The sequence below is a fragment of the Herpailurus yagouaroundi genome, unplaced genomic scaffold (genome assembly GCF_014898765.1).
Source record: "Herpailurus yagouaroundi ecotype Mexico unplaced genomic scaffold, PumYag 100, whole genome shotgun sequence".
Classification (NCBI taxonomy): domain Eukaryota; kingdom Metazoa; phylum Chordata; class Mammalia; order Carnivora; family Felidae; genus Herpailurus; species Herpailurus yagouaroundi.
Genome location: NW_024412391.1, coordinates 62317215 through 62336785, shown reverse-complemented (window position 1 = coordinate 62336785; position 19571 = coordinate 62317215). Strand labels below are relative to the sequence as shown.

Here is a 19571-nt window from a genome sequence, read left to right as displayed (position 1 = left end):
CAGGCAAGAAGCCACAGAAGTTTCTACCAGCAGTACCTATGTCTCCCTGTCAATAACAGAAATCACAGACATTGTTACATCACATTTCAGTTGCTGTAGATATCTCAAAATACCATTTATACTCACTGCAACTTCAAAATATCTATTGCTACATATTCAACTACCTTTATATCTATTTAAGGCTTTAATTAAGAAGCCCACGTTGTTGTATCACTAGATTTTTAAAATAGGCTGGTAACAGCATTTAAGTATTTAAATTAAGTATTTAGTATTTAAATATTTAAATAGTATTTAATTTTGTTTTACAGCCCTATGTATTGTATTTTATGCATTTAAAAACATGATGGACACCAACGTGTCTTATCGGTTGATGAATGGATAAAGACGTGATAGATGCGATACACACACACACACACACACACACACTCACACATACACAATGGAACAGTATTCAGCCATATAAAAGAATGAAATCTTGCCATTTGTGATGACCTGGATGGAGCTACAGACAATAATGCTAAGCAAAATAAGTCAGAGAAAGACAAATACCATATGATTTCACTCATGTATGGAATTTAAGGAAAAAAAAATGAGCAAAGGGGAAAACAGAGAAAGAGAGACAAACCAAGAAACAGACTCTTAACTATGGAGAACAAACTGATTGTTACCAGGGGGAGGTGGGTGTGGAGGGATCGGTGAAATAAGTGATAGGGATGAAGGAGGGCACTTGTGAAAAGCACAGGGTGATATATGGAAGTGTTGAATCACTATATTGTACACTTGAAACTAAAATAACACTGCAGGTTTACCAAACTGAATTAAAATAAAAACTAAAAAAAAAGAGGGGCACCACACACAAAAATTAAAAAATAAAATAAAACCATAATGTTGAGAAGGAGTCAAGACTTTACCAGACTGCCAAACAGATCTATGGCCCAAAAGTCTAAGAACCCTGCCTGAACATTGTCATTACAGGTAACTTTCAATGAGCACTTACTACGTATTTGGCATTGTTTTAGCACTTTACAAGTACAAGAATGAACTTCATGTTTTCATAGCCCCACTATGGAGTATCCTACAGATTGGGACATTGAGGCACAGAAAGGTGAAATAAAAAGCCAAGGTCCCAGGTAAATAGTGGAGCTAAGGAATGAATTCAGGCCATCTAGGCCACAGAGCATGAACCCTTAACCAACAGTCATTACCATGAAATCAATTTCTATTTCTTTCACTTAGGAAAACAGCATTAGCCATCCAGAACAGGATGAGATAGGGGCAGTTAATTATTATATTGCCTCATCTTCAGCAAACTAGGAAAACAGTGTTACTACCTGGCATTACTTTGTTCCATATCTCATGGCCTTTGAATTTACAAACCACTGATGGGGCTTTATCTTCTAAGTACAGGCTTAAATATAGACAAACAGGGGCTTTATCTTTTGTATACAGACTTGTAAAACCTCTTGGAATTTTCACCCCTTGAGTCCCCTTAATGCTGGTACTTAGTAACGAAGAATTTGTGATTAGTCATGTTAAGCTGGGAGTAAGTCATTTATTTACTCCAAAGGCAGAAAAGCTAGGAGGCTGTGGGGAAGCAGGGGGCAAATGAGAAGACCTAGTTTGGAGTTTACGTTCAGCACTTATTACCTGTTGAGCTACTAGTTGACTTCCTTCAGCCTCAGTTTTAACACGTATAATATAGGAAAGAAGACATATATGAAGACTGAATGGAGGCATAAATGTAAAAGGAAGTTCTTTCCAAATGTCAGTAAATGTACATTTTGGTTTACTATAAAGAACTTTTGACACAGTGATCAGCACACAACAGTCACACAATAAATGATAAGGAGGATGGTAGTTTAAAAATAAAACCTGAACTTTCAGAAGAGTTCAAAAGCAGACTGGATAGCTTTTTGGTGCGGCTGTCATAAAATCTATCATGCAACAAGCGGAATATTCAGATGCTTGTTTGGGGATTCCTGCTCACGCATAGGTCTCTGATGTACTCAAGTCTCATGATTCATTCAAGTATGTGTACTTTGCAGCAGGTAGCAACTGGCCCAGGGAAATTTGTGTCTTTCTATTTTCCCCTTTATTGCTCAACTAGGGAGGAGTAGAAAAGTTGGGTGTAAAATGCCATCCTCCCCTGGGAACTTTGGCCAGTTACAGTTCAGAAGGAAAGAGACAGCTTGGATTCCATTTATCCATCTGGGACATACTTATCCTAAAAAAAAAAAATAAAATAAATAAATTATTTACTGTTCATCTGAAATTCAGGTTGAAATTTAAGTGGGCGCCCTGGGGGGAGAGAAATAACTTGAGTGCCAAAGCGCCATCTCTAAAAATGGAACAATGAAATAGCTGGTACCAGATGAGAGCAAAAAAACCAAAACAAAAAGAAAAGCCTGGTTTTTGAAGGGCCTTTCCTTATGGGGAGGCAGGAACATGCTGCTTTTCAAAATAGACGCTAAGGGTCTGAAAGAAGAGATGCTATGCATTTGAGCGCCCCACCTGTGTCTGTCAAGAGCGGGCACAGTCACAGGGTTGCCAAATAAAAGACAAGATGCCCAAATTTGAATTTCAAATAAAGAATGATATTTTAGTATAATCATGCCCCAATATTGCATAGGATCCGCTTCTCCTACAAGATGGTTCGCCGGTTATCTAAAACTCAAATTTAACTGGGCATCCTGCGTTATTTTCTACATCTAGCCACCTATCACATATCCTAACATTCTCACATCAGCCGATTGAGGGCTTCAACTATCCGATGAAGTTACCACCCTAGAAAGTCACTGCTTGGTAAAATTTATTACAGTCAAATCTCTCTAAAGAAAAGATGCATTAAATTGTAAATGACCTGTAAGGTGCATTCTATGTAAATAAGCTTCATTTACTTTTTCTTAGGTTTGCAACTATAACTCATTTAAAGGGACTTAAATTTAAAACTTTAAGATTGGTAAGAAGAGAAACCCATGATTTGGGAAAACGTCAGCTTGTGGAACACTGATGGCTTGAAGTTCAGGACAATTTAATGAGCTTGTGAATTTTAGTGGTACTGCCTTTGAAACTGAGAGCTGGACAGAATGTACAAAACCATTCAATTCAAGAATGTCCTGCAGAGCAAGTTGGGCATTTATGTAACATGAAAATTAAGGCCAACACGTCCATTTCCTACCAGTAAGAATTCTTCCGTCACACACTTCCCCCAGCTTGCACCTCTTTATCAGCAGATAAAGCCCCAGCTATAGGTCAGTAGACACAGAAACCCTGGTATCACCTTTGACTTCCTCCCCCTTATCACTGGGGCTCAGGCTTGGGCCCCTGTTCTGTTATTCTCTCCAAACCACTGCAATACCTTAACTAGTTTCCCCATATCTGCTTACTCTCTATTCTACTACTTCTCAATTGTAACTGCATATTAGAATTATAAGGAGAATCTTTTAAAATAAACGCTCAGGGCGCCTGGGTGTCTCAGTCAGTGAAGCATCTGCCTTCAGTTCAGGTCGTGATCTCGCAGTTTGTGAGTTGGAGCCCACTTCAGATCTATTTCCTTCTCTCTGCCCCTCCCTCACTCACATGCTCATGTGCGCTCTCTCTCAAAAATAAATAAATATTAAAAATAATAATAAGATAAAATAAAATAAAGAACACTCATGCCTCGGCCCCACTCAGACCAACTGAATCAGAATTTTTGGGGGTGCAGCCCAGGCATCAGCCTGCCAGGAGATTCTAACATACAGCCAGGATTGAGAACTGCTCTCCTCCAATCCGTCCTTCCAGCTTTGTCTCTATGTAGCACAACTAACTATGCTTTATAACACAGCAACTGATTATGCTTTATATGGTTTAAACAGATTCCTGTTGAAACGCACACACGCGCCAACATCAATAGTTCTCCTTTGCCTATCAAAGCAGGCCCCAATTTTTGAACTCCTAGTTAACCATCTCAAAACCTTTCCTACCCTGGACCCCTTAACTCCCCTCAAGTTGGTCTACTGCTAATCTCCAAACTTCCCCACCCGTTCCCCTTTGTTCATGCTTCGTTTTTCATCTGGGATGGCCTCCTTCATCCCCACGTATGTTTCACCCATCCTTCAAGACCAATTTCAAATAGTCTCTTTCTCCTGAACTCCACCTTCAAGGGCTCCATCTTTCCTCCTTAAGCCTGCAGGGGTTGGTTTGTACCCGTCCTGGACACCCAAATTGATACATTTGTTTTACTTCTCTTCTCCCCTGTAATAGGGTGAACTTCTTAAAGGTGAGGACAGTGCCTGACTCCATTACGGGAGCCCAACACAGCACACCACACAGAATTGGTGCTCAGTATTTCTGGAATCCATCTGCACGAGGCTTATAAAATTTGAGTTGGTAACTTAGAAACTAGGATGTCTACCCATCCGTGATTTTCATTATAATTAAATTGGGACATGCACTAGGCTTGTGCTGTTTGACATTCTGGCTTCAGGGTTCCTCAGTGGAGATAAATAAGGAAGTGATGTAAGACCGGTCGCTGAATATCTCAAATATCTTTGATGCACAGCGCCAAGATTAGAAAGATGAAAAGTTTCTCAAACTTACGCAGGGGAGGGATGGTGCACAACTTTATTAAAGAAGGAGGCTGGTTTGGGCAACAAAGAGAAGCAGCACCAATGACTTGAAATAAATCTTTATAATGAAAGTTTCAGTGCATGAGTAATAGTTTTGCTTCCAAGTTTAAAGAGCTGGATTTGCCTGGGAGTGCTTGCAAAGCACTCGCTGGGGCTCCTCAACTTCCCAGAAAGTCTCGAGATTCAGCCCAAACTGCGTTGGGTTTTGCTAGAAGCTGGGGTGGGGGTGGAGGTGTTTCACAAGCTGGGTATCTGAGAACAACCCGGAGTTCTCTGCCCGGCAGCTGGAGAATCCCTGCATGGCCTGCGCCCTCTCCCGCAGCCGGCCGCCACCCGGGCCTGGGGACCCGAGCGCGGGGGAAGCTCGGGGAGGCGTTCCACAGCCGGGCCGCGCGCCGGCGCCTCGGTGCGCGAGGGCCCACCTACCTGAGCTCCAGGAGCCTCTCGCCCAGGAGCGCCAGCGCTATCCCCAGCAAGCTCAGAGCCACCAACCTCCCCATGGCTCGGGAGCCGGCGCCGCCAAGCTCTCGCTGGCCGGGGAGCACGGTGGGCGGTGCCCGCCTCCCCGCTCCGGCCGCGCTCCGCCCCGGCTCCGCCCTCGGCCCGGCCCTTGGCCTTTGTCACCACCCGCTTCCCCAGAAGCTTTCCCAGGATGCCCCAGTTTAGGTTGAGGGCGTGAAATTTGGAATTCCTTCGCCTCCTATCCCAAACAAACAACCCCAAGGACCTCAGGCAGCCCGCGTTCCTTTCTCATTTTCCTAGTCTTCAAAGACATTCCTTACTCCTTATCCCAGTAGGAAACTTCTAGATACAGTTTTAAAGATTCTTTTTCATTACAGGAAAAGATAGAGTCCTGTCTTGTGAATAACCTCATGCTGGAATCACTATTCATTATACCAGGGTGTAGACGGAAGGAAAGAGACATTCTGTTCCTGGTAATCCTTCATCTGGGCTCGAGGCCTGCAGACTTGAACACTTTTTGATCTCAGCTCAGTGTATGGGAAAACTGTTTTTTGCTTTCTTTTACTTTAAGAGCCATAACATGAAGAAAGAAAGAAAGAAAAACAAATGTAAAAGAGAAGCTTATTGGTTCAGATTGAGACAGACCAAGTATGCCTGAACTAAGCTTCCAATGGTTCCCAGGGTTTATTTGCCATCCTACAGCGTGTAGGCAGAAACCATCACAATTTCCAATCTTCAACAAACATCACTTTCTTAAACAACCTGTAAATAAAAGCAGATGCTAATTTCTCATCTGCCCCTCCCCCCACCAAAACCAAAACTCCTCTCCTTCTGTATTTGTGTTTCCCTGATTCAGTCCTACAGGATATTAGGTTATATTGAATGGTAGGGAGACAAACAGTTGTCTTTTGAAAGAACAGACATGTGTCATGGGTCCCTCTGGCACAGACAAATCTCAATTCAGGAGGAGGCTGAGACCCAACAGGTGCTGGGCCACAAAAGGAACAGTACCCCAGGATTTAGGATGGAGATATTTGCTGTAAAGAACCAGAGCTTTCAAGTTCGGCAGAACCTGCATAATCTCAATCTCAGAAAATCTTGGAGAAACTTTCGATTAATGTTATTAACACGACGAGTGAGTTCCCTGAAACTCAGTCTAATTCCCTCATCACTCTGTGTAAAAGTGCTGTATCTCCATACTCTTCTTCCTGCTGAGTGTTGTGCTGAGTGTCGCTGTCGAAAGAGTTTCTGCAGAAGTAGCCCCCATTCTTACCCCATATCCACCTCTAAGCTAAGGCTGGGAATCGCTATTTCTCACAGACAGATGGGGAAGAGAGGGATTTTCTGATCTGGAAATCAGAAGTCTATCTTCTCCATTGTAGAAGGATGGAGAAGACCGGTTACTAAATGTTGTAGTATATATCTGTTATTAAATGTTATGGTATAGTTTAGCAATCTTTTGAGATAACAGATCTCTAGGCTACACCAAGAACATAACCCTGAGTTTACGTTATTTCATGAGAAAAGTGGTTTCTGACTCTTAAATAACCAAGTTGCCCAATACAAAACAAACTTGTTCTGGAACTTGTCTGAATGCTGGCAACTCCTTACACTTGGTCTGAAGCAGTGTTTCTCAAATAATGACATGTAACTAGTTTATAATTAGAAATTTAATGGTTCTTAAGCAAAATTTCAGAAATAATAATACCTTTTATCAATGCTTCTCAAACTATGTGTGGTGAAGGACAGGTTTTTCTTCGCCTTTGTGAAGTACAATGAAAATAATTACTAGAAATGAAGTAAAAACTCAGACACAAAACACAAGCCCAAATCTTTTATTATTTGATTCAACAGACAGAAAATGAGTTTGTCAAATTTCTATAACAGTTTCTAAATGCTTGCTTTCAAATTTTCATATTTATCTCACCATGGACCAAAAACAAAGAGTTCACAGATTGAAATGGTCTTTGGAGCACACTGTAAGTGGACTGCCTTTCATGATTGTGCTTTTAACCCTTTAAAGTTCTTTGCCTGTGTTATCATGTGTAATGTCCCCGGTAATCTGCGGAATAGGTGGCTCACGATTATTGTCATTTCATACACTATGTGATGGCGAGGTGGTCCCTCCATATTCCTTTTCTTTTTCTCCCCGTCCTTACCTCTCTTTTAAAAAGGGGGTAGATCTTTTAACACAAAAATTCATTGAAGAGATGTTATAAAAGATAATTATTATCATTATTATCAGTAAAAGAAAGAATTGCTTTGTAGATGGCTTCATTCTATGGCTTCTCAGAGAAAAGTAAAGGAGACCTTTGCCTCCCAAGTCATTTTTATTGAGAATCCAATATATTAAAATATAAAGAAATGCAATGACAAAAGTCGTTTATATACCTATTTTAATATTTATAGTTAACAAAGTATAATTCTTCAATGATTAGCTTGAACAATATGAACTTGTTTTCCTTAGGGATCAAAAACACCCAAATACAAAATACAAGGTATTTGCTCCAATAATGGAGCTCAAGTTTGAAATGAATGGATTTATTCAATTGGGTTAAGGTATAGCTAGGACACATGAATAAAAAAATTCTAAGATAATGTTGAAAGTCAATAAGATAGCCTACCTGTTCCCACTAGACACGAGCCTATTTCTACAGAGGGCTGTACAGTTTCCTGCCTCTCTTCCAGGAGCAGCAGGACCCTGGAGGAAGAGGACAAAGGTGTAGAAAACACTGGGAAAGAAAAGCTGGGGAGACCAGAGGCAAAAACTCCCAGTCTCCTTCACAGGCTGACTATGTATGGCCTGAACTCTGCAGAAAAAGGAAAGACATGTTTCCCCCAGTCTAGGAAATATATGCATGTTTCTTCTCATCTAACAAGGATAATGCCTCCAGTTATCAATGAATGAACCTTGCGTGCAACCTCTTTCAGAGTGACAACCAGAGCTATTGTTTACTGAACAGTTCCTATGCCACACACTTTCTAAACACTGCCTCATTTAATTCCCATTTGAACAACCATTTGAATCAGGTACTATTATTACAGCGGTTAAGAGGTCATAGAGGTTAAGTGTCTTGCCCAAGGTTACACACCTGGAGAATGGCGAACCCAGAATCCAGTGTTAGAAAATTTGTATCAAGACCCCATTTCCACCCTTCATACATCTCTTATTAATTGTCCAATATAAAGATTTCTATACTTCTGCTATTCGTGGCAAGAAGAGAAACGAATGAGCTGGTAGTGAGAGCTGTGGAAAACCATCTCATGCCAATGGACACGAGAGGGTCTTTAAAACAAGGTTGCTTTAAAAAATTTTTTTTCATGTTTATTTATTTTTGAGAGAGAGAGAGTCGGAGTGCAAGTGGGGGAGGGTCAGAGAGAGAGGGAGACACAGAATCTGAAGCAGCCTCCAGGCTCTTGTCAGCACAGAGCCTGACGCGGGGCTTGAACTCACGAACCGCGAGATCGTGACCTGAGCCTAGTTCGGCTGCTTAACCGACTGAGCCACCCAGGCGCCCCAAAACAAGGTTGCTTTTTATACTTTCCTTTGCCTGCTTACATCACTTAACCTTTATTGAGTGTGTTCTGCATCTCTAAGCAATTACTGGGAATTCAAAATAAAGGAGGTCCACATTCCTGTCCTGGTGGTGGTCATAGGCTAGCCAGAGAGAGAGGTACCTGGACATATGCGATGTTGTGTGTCAAGCGCTAAGAACTTCAATCTTACCTTGTAAGTGACGTAAAGCCACTAAAGCCTTTTAAGGAAGGGAGAAACAGCTGTGTTTTGCAAAGGTCACTCTGATGGCTGTGGGAAGGGGAGCTGAAGTGTACTTCCCAAGTCTGCTTGAGAGAAGAGACAGATGTGAACAAGGCAGAGGCAGTGGGGAGGGAGGAGAGGGAGCAGATTTAAGGAATGTCAGAGGTTGAATGCATAGAAAGTGGTGAATGATGAGATGGGAGAAAAGGGAGGGTTGAGGATGACATGTTCCCCAGTTCAACAAGGGAAAATGGGGCTGTGCCAACTGGGACAGGAAGGTTTGAAGAGCACATCTGATGTACTCAAAGCCCTGGTGACAATTGCAGACAATTGGTGCTCAGGGATGAGGTCTTATCTGGACAAGGAGACTTTGGGATCATTAGCAGACAGTACAGCAGACTGAATCAAAGTCCGTCAAGAAGGGAAGAGGTTGTAGCCTGAAGTGAAGTGATATAGGTCAAAGTCTTTAAAACGTTTTGGTTGTATAAGTGGCTAGGAGGCAGGTCGCAATGTGAGGAGTGTTACAGAGAATTAGGAACTGAACTGAACTTCAGGGAATTACCTTAAACTAGGGAAAGCAAAGACTGGCATAGACATGGCTGTTTGCCTTTTCTCCTGAATCTGGGCATGGTCTTGAAGTTGTTCCTGCCATGGTGTTCTAGGCAGTCACTCCCTAGCCATGGAAAATGAAACCTATTTACTATTCACTTATAGGGATTGGGAACCATGTGGAAGATGGAGGTAGAAGTGGTTTGGAAAGAAATCTCCAAAGTTATTTGTGCTTGGGTAAGATGGCTCCTCCCTTGGCTTCTATACCCCCACTGGTAGGAGTAACAAGAGAGCCTTGAAACATGCTTCTGTCAAGACCTCTCTCTTTTTCAACACTCATGCCTTACCTTCAATATCTATGTAATCTCATTAGGCCTTTTATCCCTATGTTATGTGGTCACCATCTGAAGGATATCCTTCAGTAAATATCCTCTACAACTTTCTGTGTTATCTTCTTTTTTTTTTTAATGTTTATTTATTTTTGAGAAAGTGGAGGAGGGGCAGAGAGAGGGAGAGAGAGAATCCCAAGCAGGCTCTGCATTGTCAGCATACAGCCCAGGGCAGGACTCGAGCTCACAAACCATGAGATCGTGTTCTCAGCCGAAATCAAGAGTCAGACTCTTAACCCACTGAGGCATGCTGGCGCCCCTCTGTGTTATCTTCTGACCCCCAGCTGGGACACTTTCTCCCTGTCCTAGAAGGTTCTAGCTCCTGGCTCACAATCAATTCCTTCTATACTATCTGTATTCAGTTCTTAGTGATCTTAACATTCGCATCTGTGGCTTTTCCACACCCAACCTTTTAGTTCCATGACTTCTTTTCCTCCAATGACCTTGTCGTTACCCTAATCTGCCACCTACTCCTGTGGTTATAAGATTTTGCCACTACCAGCAATTACAATACTTACAAAACCTCAATTTTAAGATCTCATTTTACTGCTACTGCCTCTTATCTTTTCAGCTCATTCTCTCACTTCACTTTTGAAAAATTTTGAACCCTATTTTGATGCCTTACTTTTTGAAAGCTATTGCCTCTTACTCATACATACTCCATTTAATTTCACTTTTCACAGTGCCGATTCTGTATAAGGTGGTTTTTCACTGAAATAGCATTATATCAATCTAGAGTAGTAGACTATAACTATATACATTTTCCTAAGTTCTGAGCGTGACGGTGTGCCCTTATCTAGTAAGAACTAGTGAAAAACTATTCAGCTAATGTCTGCAAGTAGGCGTGTTTTCTGAAAAATGCATTATTTCTTCTTTTGAGTACCCTTTCCTGCCATTTACTCTTCATCCTGGTGAACAGCTTTGACTCACCCAGGCTGACAAAAGCAGTGCCATGGATGGAACTGAGCCCGCCACAGGACTCAAAAGGAGAGCTTCACAGCAGCCTTCAGCTGTAGACAGGACACTCAAAGCCCATTCAAGGAAACGTCTGAGGAGCAGTCAAGATTAGCCAGCCGACTATCAGATTCTGGAGCTAGTCCTTGACATCGTCAGGGACATCATGAACCTGACTGCAGCTTGGGAGGACAAGACAACATTTTAACAAGTGGAAGCTGAAGGCAACCACTGCCGTAGTCAGAAAAGGGACAGTGATAGGCAGTTGGAGAGGCCAAGAGCTATCTCTGTAGAGGCAATGTTATCAAGACCAGGAAAATCCTTATTCGGTTAATGCCCCCATTTCCTAGAACCCCAATTACTCTGCTGATGAACTCTGTGCGTATGGCACAGACAAGCAGAAGGAATTTAGGTTTTATTTGATATGTATTATTTTAGGAAGAGAGACATGAGGTTCTTAAGGAATTACTTTGGAGACTTATTTCATTTTCTGCCTTTCATTTATTATTCCTACAAGCAATGTTTTTTTATTATTGTCATTATTTCTTTCTAAGCCTGTTCCTTTTTTTTTTTTTTTTTTCATTGTTTTGTATTTCACAGAAGCTGTGGAGTTTGAATTTGCCTGGGTGCCTTAGGGGGAAGACGAGCTCCCTCTTGGCATGGGAGTTAGGGGCAGGCCAGTTACTTTTTTCAAGCATACATAGTGGGTCTCATATATGTTGACTTCACATTTTATGACTTAAAAACATAATGGATGTTTACATGAAGTATGATCAATTGCAGAGATGGAGGGAAGGGATACTAACTTAAGCTCTCTGAATTCTTGATAAACTTATGTTTCATTTCTAATAAACTCTTTTATATTCTTTATTATATATACATATATATATATATACACACATATATGTACATGTATATATAATGTTTTAAAAGAAAGTCTTGTCACTCTTCTTTGTGAGAAGAAATCAAAGTTATTTGAGAGTCTAAGAATGGAAAATGAAGCCAGTTCTAGCAATGTGAGACACTGCCTACAGGTCCATAAGTCACAAGAAATCACAGGAGTATGTCCAGGCAGGCCGTTGGAATAATGGAAAATTCCTAGTAAGGGAAATTGGTCAGAATTGGACAGTGGGGAACACACAGAAGGAAGACCTAAAAAAGGATCGTGGGCATGTGGGCAAGCAGCATCTGCTCAGACCAGGCCAGTGATTGTGAGCACTGACTGCTGACCCCTTTCAAGCCCAAGGGCAGCTATAGAGCAACTTGGGATTGACAGTTGTCCTAATGGCACCACAGACGATTTAGAAAAACTCACCCAGGCAATCTCCCAAATCTCTGGTAAGCCACCTCCTGCCACCAAAGAGGGAAACAGCGAGAAAAAAAAAAAAAAACAAAAAGAAAAAAATTTTTTTCTCACTCCACCCAATTTTCCTGCTTGCGTGGAAGTTTGGTTTTTGTTGGATGTAAGATGGTGTGGCCACAGACTGCACTGGTGTTTACTAATTCTACTTAGGAAAAGAAAAAAAAATTCTCAAACATTGAAAAAAACATGAAAAGGAAAATGTTATTGAGGAAAATTGAGGGTGGGCAGGTTGATAGATGAAATCTGTGATAGATGGATGAGCAGATGAATGCATAAAGAGGTAGATGGTAAATCTGAGCCCACTCGAATTCATAGACGCATTCCTTGAGCTTTTAATTTCTCCATGTCTAGTGTCCGTGACTGGGTAATCCACATGACAGAGTCCTTGATGGTCCCCAGACCACCAAACCTTGGGATTATGTTTCTCTTTAACATATTTTTTACACTTGCTCAAGCCCCATGTCACATAAGCTGTACACTAAATCTCTATAAAGATTCCTTGGCATGAAGTCAGGGGCTCATATCACCCTTCCCTCTTGTTTACTTGGAATTCCGTCTCTGCTCTGTGTCTTGTACCTTGTGTCTCTTCTCTTCCCCCCACCCTGTGGCATGCAGTTCCCCTCCATTCCCTTTCAGTATCAACTAAGAACCACTAAGGCAATTAATGTATACGTCACTGGAGATTTGGGTAGGTGGGGGTTGGAGGAGAGTAACAGCACAGCACAGTCAAATAAACAGTATGAAAGTTACTGTTACTTTACCTAATTCTACCTATCCTCGTTTTAGCTCCCAGTCATCTCCATCACTGGACTTTTCTCTCTGGTCATTATTCCGCTTTGAACTCAGTTGTCCTGCCATTTTCCTGGCCCATCAATCCATTTCTCCAGCACTTCTTTCTCCCTCTTGGCACTCTCTGTGTTTTCTTATTGTCCCAGGAACCCCTGGAGGTTGTTTCTCTGTAAATAATTTCAATGGGCCTTTCATGGATTAATTGTACCTAACATTCTGACTATGTGGGAACAGAAATGATTTTTATTGCCACCATCCTTAGAGATTGCCCTTTGGCAGGCGGAGAGCCACTGCTCACCTGGGTTAAGAGAGGGGTGGTTCTGGACCCAGGAGTTGGGTGTCTCACCTGGACAGCCTGAGACTTGCTCTTCTAAGGCTTAGCATGTAGGAGCAAAGGAAGTCTGGTCGATCTTTCAGTCCTGGCTCTAGTTTCCAGGTTAGGGTGGAGCCGTCTCCTGTCCTGGGCAAATTTTTACACACAATTTTATTGAGAAGTTTGGTAATCCTATCAGATATTACTAAAGCCTCAGCCAGGAAAGACAATATGTACTACTGATCTATTTCTTAAGAATAATAATAATAAATAAATTTTAAAACCCCATAATTTTACAAACTAATAAAATTTCTAAGCACAAGGTTTTAACAGGCAGCAGCAATTTTAATTAAACATCCCATCTTCCAAAAACCTCTGTATATGAGCTCTTTATTTTGCCTATTTGTTCTTCAAGACAGGATCACAGATGATAATTTTAAAAGGACTTCGATCCAAGGACACTCGGCTTCAATATTAGGACCTTTCCATTTTTGCCTTAGGATGAAATCTTTATGCCAAGGATTTCAGCCTTCCCTCTGTTCTGCCGTCTCTTCCAGACTATGTCTCAAAGCCTATCATTTCACTCCCAACCTGGCTGCAGGTCTTTTTGCTAGCAAACAAACAAAAGTCTTAGAGGAATTCTGCCTTTAACTCTCTGAAATAACAAGTGTTTTCTCCAGGCTATGCTTGGAAAATAAGGTCTTGTATGTCAATAACTCCCCACCCCAGAGCCCCCTTTCGAGCAAGCTTTTCTACTTCTTTTCATTCATGTTCCCTAAACCATTAGAGGATGTTTCACCTTTGCCATGATAATATTGACAAATACAACTAAACTCTCAACATTAGTACCAAAATTACATTCTGAATCTTATTTGTAGTTTTAAGTTTTACCCATTATATAAAGCCCCTCAAGTAGGAAGGTGGTTGGAAATGTTATTGCTAAGAGAGTGGCTTTATGTTGCTATAAAAGGAGCAAGAATAACTTTGTCTTAAACAGACTTATTTTAAGACAACATAGAAAGTCAGAAATATAGTGACCCTAACTATAGAACCCAAAATGGGCACACATGACTTGACAAAAGATTTCCTTTATTTTTACTTACACAAGCAATATATGAATGCTTTTTCACTGCAAACTATTCAAAGGTTACTGATAAAATTAAAATCTCCCCGACCTTCTTCTGAGGGAAAACACTATTCACACTTTCATATGTATTCTTTTCTTTGTCTATTATTTGTACCTATAGACACAAATGGTATTAATGTGTGAATGTGGATTTACTAAATAATACTGTCAGCTAATTCTTTTTTTTGGTGCCTTGAGGGTGGCTTTTTTTGTTACAGAAAACACCCTTAGAGGTTATTTTTGGTTTTGAAATAAAAGTTAATAGTTTATTAAAGTTACAGAATAGGAAACCCATTTCTTACGTTTAAAGCAGTGCTTACAAATATTATCTGTTCATAGCAAATTTCAACAATCACTTATAGGAGGTTTTCGTTAATATTAAAACCAATTTATAAAATTAGTTATTTAAATTTTTATTTCAACCTATGTTCATGAAACTAATATACTTTATTTCTTCTTAAAGTTCTACATCATCTGATTTAACAAACAAAAATTTCCCAAGTACTTAAATAACTCATATATCAAAAAAATTATAAACAGGTGATTCTTAAGTTCTCTTAATGTTTCACTAATGATTATGAAGCACAGATATTAAGTTAAAATCACAAGCCTAGAAACATTACACTGGAATCACAAGATTGTTGTTCTAGTTAGCTATTATTTCATTAGACCAAATTCTAAATATTACGGGGATATATAATGTAAATATATGCAAAAATTTTAATGCTAACTTACTGAAAACACAGATTTGTTTGTCTTGACATTTACATACTTAATTTCAAATTTTCTTAGGGTTGAGAGATGTTACCTACTAAAGAATAATAATCTTATCTTACACCATATTTGAGATTACTTTCCCATATAATTTTGGAGTTGTTTTCTTTGCTTGATGGAGTTTTACAACAGACAGAAGATACAGTGTCATATAACTGGATCACTGTGATGATGATATGCACTGATCCTTCCAAAGCCAATGACTCCATAACGATAAGAGTGGGCTGGCCACAGACGTAGTTTGCATCCCTGGATTTGAGTCCTATCCTTACTGGATTGGACTGCGAAATCTTACCCAAGTGGGAACATCACTTGATTAATTTTCCTTTCTAAGGGTAAAATAGGTAAATGTGTTTCCATTTAATTCAAAAGATCTTTGAGGTTGCATGAATCTTACCTGAATTCTTTTTACACACTGTCAATACCTCCCATCACTAAAGTCTCATAAAATTTTTATAGATATTTAAATTATATATCTGAATGTGTGTTCACCTGTGTATATTTTCCATGTTACTAGATCTCACAGCAGCACTCATTCTTTTTTTTTTTTTTTACTTTTTTTAATCTTTATTTTTTTTGAGAGAGAGAGAGACAGAGTGGGAGCAGGGGAGGAACAGAGAGAGAGGGAGACACAGAATCCGAAGCAGGCTCCAGGCTCTGAGCTCCAGGCTCCAAGCTATCAGCACAAGAGACTGACGCAGGGCTCAAACTCAGAAACCGTGAGATCATGACTTGAGCCAAAGTCTGATGCTCAACCAGCTGGGCCACCCAGGTGCCCCAACAACACTCATTCTTTGATGCATAATATTTCACTGCATAGATGTGCCATAGTTTATGTAACTGTTTCTGTATCAATAGACATTCAGATTGTTTCTAATTTTTTCCTGTCACAAATCATTCTGCAATAAATAATCTTAAAGTGCTTTCCTGTGCTAAGTACACATGTTTATATAGAGTACATGCTTTAGAAGTAGATTTGTTAAGTCTTAGAGGATGCATATATTCAGTATTAATTGATTACTGTGGAATTGCCCTTCAGAATGGCTGTACCATTTTAACACATCAGCAATATGAAAACACCTTTTCCTCTATTAATAATCAATTGATATTTGTTAAACTTTCTCCCCCCAGACTCTTGCATGAAAAAAAGTATCTCATTTTCCTCTTTATTTGCATTCCTAAGAATCTTGGTGAGGCCAAATATCTTTTTGGATATTCGCTTGTCATTTATAATTCTTCTGTAATCTGGCTTTCTTATATATTCCCGGGTCTGTTTCTGGAATCCTTGTTCTCTTCATATTGATCTATTTTTTTAGTGTGCCAATAACACACTATTTTAATCACCATAAATTCATAATATGATTACATAGATTGGACATATTTAATTGCTCCAGCCCAGTTATCTTCTTTAAAACAAAAATATCTTGGGGCGCCTGGGTGGCGCAGTCGGTTAAGCGTCCGACTTCAGCCAGGTCACGATCTCGCGGTCCATGAGTTCGAGCCCCGCGTCCGGCTCTGGGCTGATGGCTCAGAGCCTGGAGCCTGTTTCCGATTCTGTGTCTCCCTCTCTCTCTGCCCCTCCCCCGTTCATGCTCTGTCTCTCTCTGTCCCAAAAATAAATAAACGTTGAAAAAAAAATTTAAAAAAAAACAACAAAAATATCTTGGGGTGCTTGGATGGCTCAGTCACTTAAGTGTCCGACTTCAGCTCAGGTCCTGATCTCACGGTCTGTGAGTTCAATCCCTTTGTTGGGTTTTGTACTAACAGCTCAGAGCCTGGAGCCTGCTTTGGGTTCTGTATCTCCCTCTCTCTCTGCCCTTCCCCTGCTCACATTCTGTCTCTCTCTGTCTCTCAAAAAAATAAATAAGCATTAAAAAAAATTAGAAAAAAAACAAAAAACAAAAATATCTTGGTTATTCTTAAATTTTTACACTTCCATATAAACTTCATAATTAACATATAAAAGTTTATGAAAAATTCTAATGACTTCATATATGTGGCATACTGATTTTATAGATTAATTTTTGGAGGATTGATATCATTAAAATGGTGAATCATCTCATTTGTGACCTTGGTACTTGTCCATTTATTTAAGTCTTCGTTTAGCTTTTCTGTAAAAATATAAGATTTTTGTCATGAAGATTGAGTACATTTATAATTGGAATTATTCCTAGGGAATTTATAATTTTTTGTGGTATCATCAGTATTATACTAGTTTCTTAAGACTGTCATAAAAAATTACCACCAACTTGGTGGCTTAAGACAGCAGAAATTTATTCTCTCATAGTTCTGGAGTCTAGAAGTTTGAAATCACTGTATAGGCAAAGGCTTGAGGAGAGGACTCTTCCTTGCTTCTTTGAGTTTCTGCTGGCTCCTAATATTCCTTGGTTTGGGGCTGCATATTCCAATCTCTGCCTCTCTCTTTGTGTGGCCTTTGTCCCTCTATCTCCAAAACCACCCTCTCCTTTCTCTCATGACATCAGTGCTTACATGTAAGACCTCTACTAAGTTCAGGATGATTTCATCTCAAGAGCCTTAGATAATTACACCTGCAAAGATTAATTCCCAAGTAAAATCATATCCTGAGGTTCCGGATGGAGATGATTTTTAGGGGGACACTATTCAATCCACTACAAATAGGAACTTACTTTTTTCTAACATATTTTTTATTAGTTGCTAAATGATACAGGAGGGATATTAATTTTTGCATGTAGATCATACTTCTCTTCTCCCTCGCTGAAAATCCAAGAAAATATCTTGCCAGTTCCTTGGATTCACTTTAATTTTCTGAGCAATCAATATTATTGACTGCAAAAAAGACCAATTTTAAATCTTTCTTTCCACCATTTATATTTTGCTTTTTCTATATCTTTCACTGCTTAAGACTTCTAACAAAATGTTGAATTCTTTTCAATTTATCCAAGTCTTTTTTTATGTTTTTCCATAAAATTTCATAGTTTCTCCACAAAGGTATTATACAAATTTTAAACCAACTTTACTTCAAATACTTTATGATTTTGTTGCTTATGTGAAAGGGTCTTTTAAAAAATTATATTGTCGGGGCGCCTGGGTGGCGCAGTCGGTTAAGCGTCCGACTTCAGCCAGGTCACGATCTCGCGGTCCGGGAGTTCGAGCCCCGCGTCAGGCTCTGGGCTGATGGCTCAGAGCCTGGAGCCTGTTTCCGATTCTGTGTCTCCCTCTCTCTCTGCCCCTCCCCCGTTCATGCTCTGTCTCTCTCTGTCCCAAAAATAATAAACGTTAAAAAAAAAAATTATATTGTCTACTTTGTTCTTACTGATATATAGAAATATTATTTTAGAAATTAATCTTGTATTTTATGCCTAACTAAACTTTCTTTGTAATTCTAGAAGTTTGTTATTTTATCGCTCTGGATTTTCTAGCAGAAAATGGTATTTTTTACAAATAAAGAGGGTCTTTTTTCACCTTTTCTAGTATTTATATATTGTATTGCTTTTTTTATGACACTATCTAAACCCTACAAGATATATTGAATTATAGTAAAAAGAGCAAAAATGACTTTAACTGAAATGTGTCTAAAGTTCTATCATTGAATATGGCTTAGATTTTTGGCAAGTTATTTTTTTCAAGTTAATGAAGCTTAGAAATCACCATTCCATCCTTACAACAAATAAAAAGCTGAACAAACTGAAAAATATACAACTTTGTTTACATCTGTCAGAGAAGTGAAATCACCAGGTAAACACTGCGTCCCACATTGGAATGACAGACAGGAGGATGCAGAGAATTACAACTTACTGTAACAGAAACCCATAAGGAAAAACCTCTTCTGGAACCAGTGCTGTGGTAGGAAAACCTGAACTATAATTAGTGAATTGCTGTAGGCTCAATCTGGACCAGTTTGAGTGTTCAAACCTCCGGGAGGATCCAGTCCGGGGAGGGAGGTGTGGCATTCCCACATTTTCATGTGTTTTATTGCTAGGATCTCAACTAGTTTCTCACAGTGACTAGCAAAGAAAAAAACCCTCTCCTTCTGGCAGAGAGTGGGGAAAAGTAACCATTTCAAAATATGCCATTGTAGGAGGCGCCTGGGTGGCTTGGTCGGTTGAGTGAGTGACTCTTGGTCTCAGCTCATGTCATGATTCCAGAGTCATGGGATCGAGTTCCCCGTTGGGCTCTGCCCTGAGCATAGGGCCTGTTTAAGATTCTCTGTCTCTCTCTCTCTCTCTCTTTCTCCCTCTCTGCTCCTCTCCTCCATTTACTCTCCCCTCTTAAAGAAAAATAAAATAAAATAAATTATGCCATTGCATTCTATTCTTCTCAATGAAGTCTGCCCCCAGGAGAAATTATTTTACCAGAACTTAACTTGCTGGGATATTATCAGAGTCTACACTACCTGGAGGAAGGGAATCCAACTCCAGCTCCCTATCGCCATGCTATCTCACCTAAGAGGGGGAAAAAACTAAACAGTACTAAATTTCCCAGTCCAGGGACACAGGCTCACTG

At 39.9% G+C, this 19571-nt stretch overlaps 1 protein-coding gene across 1 annotated transcript in view; it reads right to left on the bottom strand.

Annotated features, from left to right (window-relative positions):
* PON2 (paraoxonase 2) overlaps positions 1-5168 on the bottom strand; it is a 28285-nt gene extending 23117 nt beyond the window's left edge. The window contains exon 1 of the mRNA XM_040472614.1: positions 5037-5168. Within this exon, the coding sequence (XP_040328548.1) occupies positions 5037-5110 (74 nt within the window). The 5' untranslated portion in view covers positions 5111-5168. The remainder of the gene's footprint in view (positions 1-5036) is intronic.
* Positions 5169-19571: the final 14403 nt, after the last annotated feature.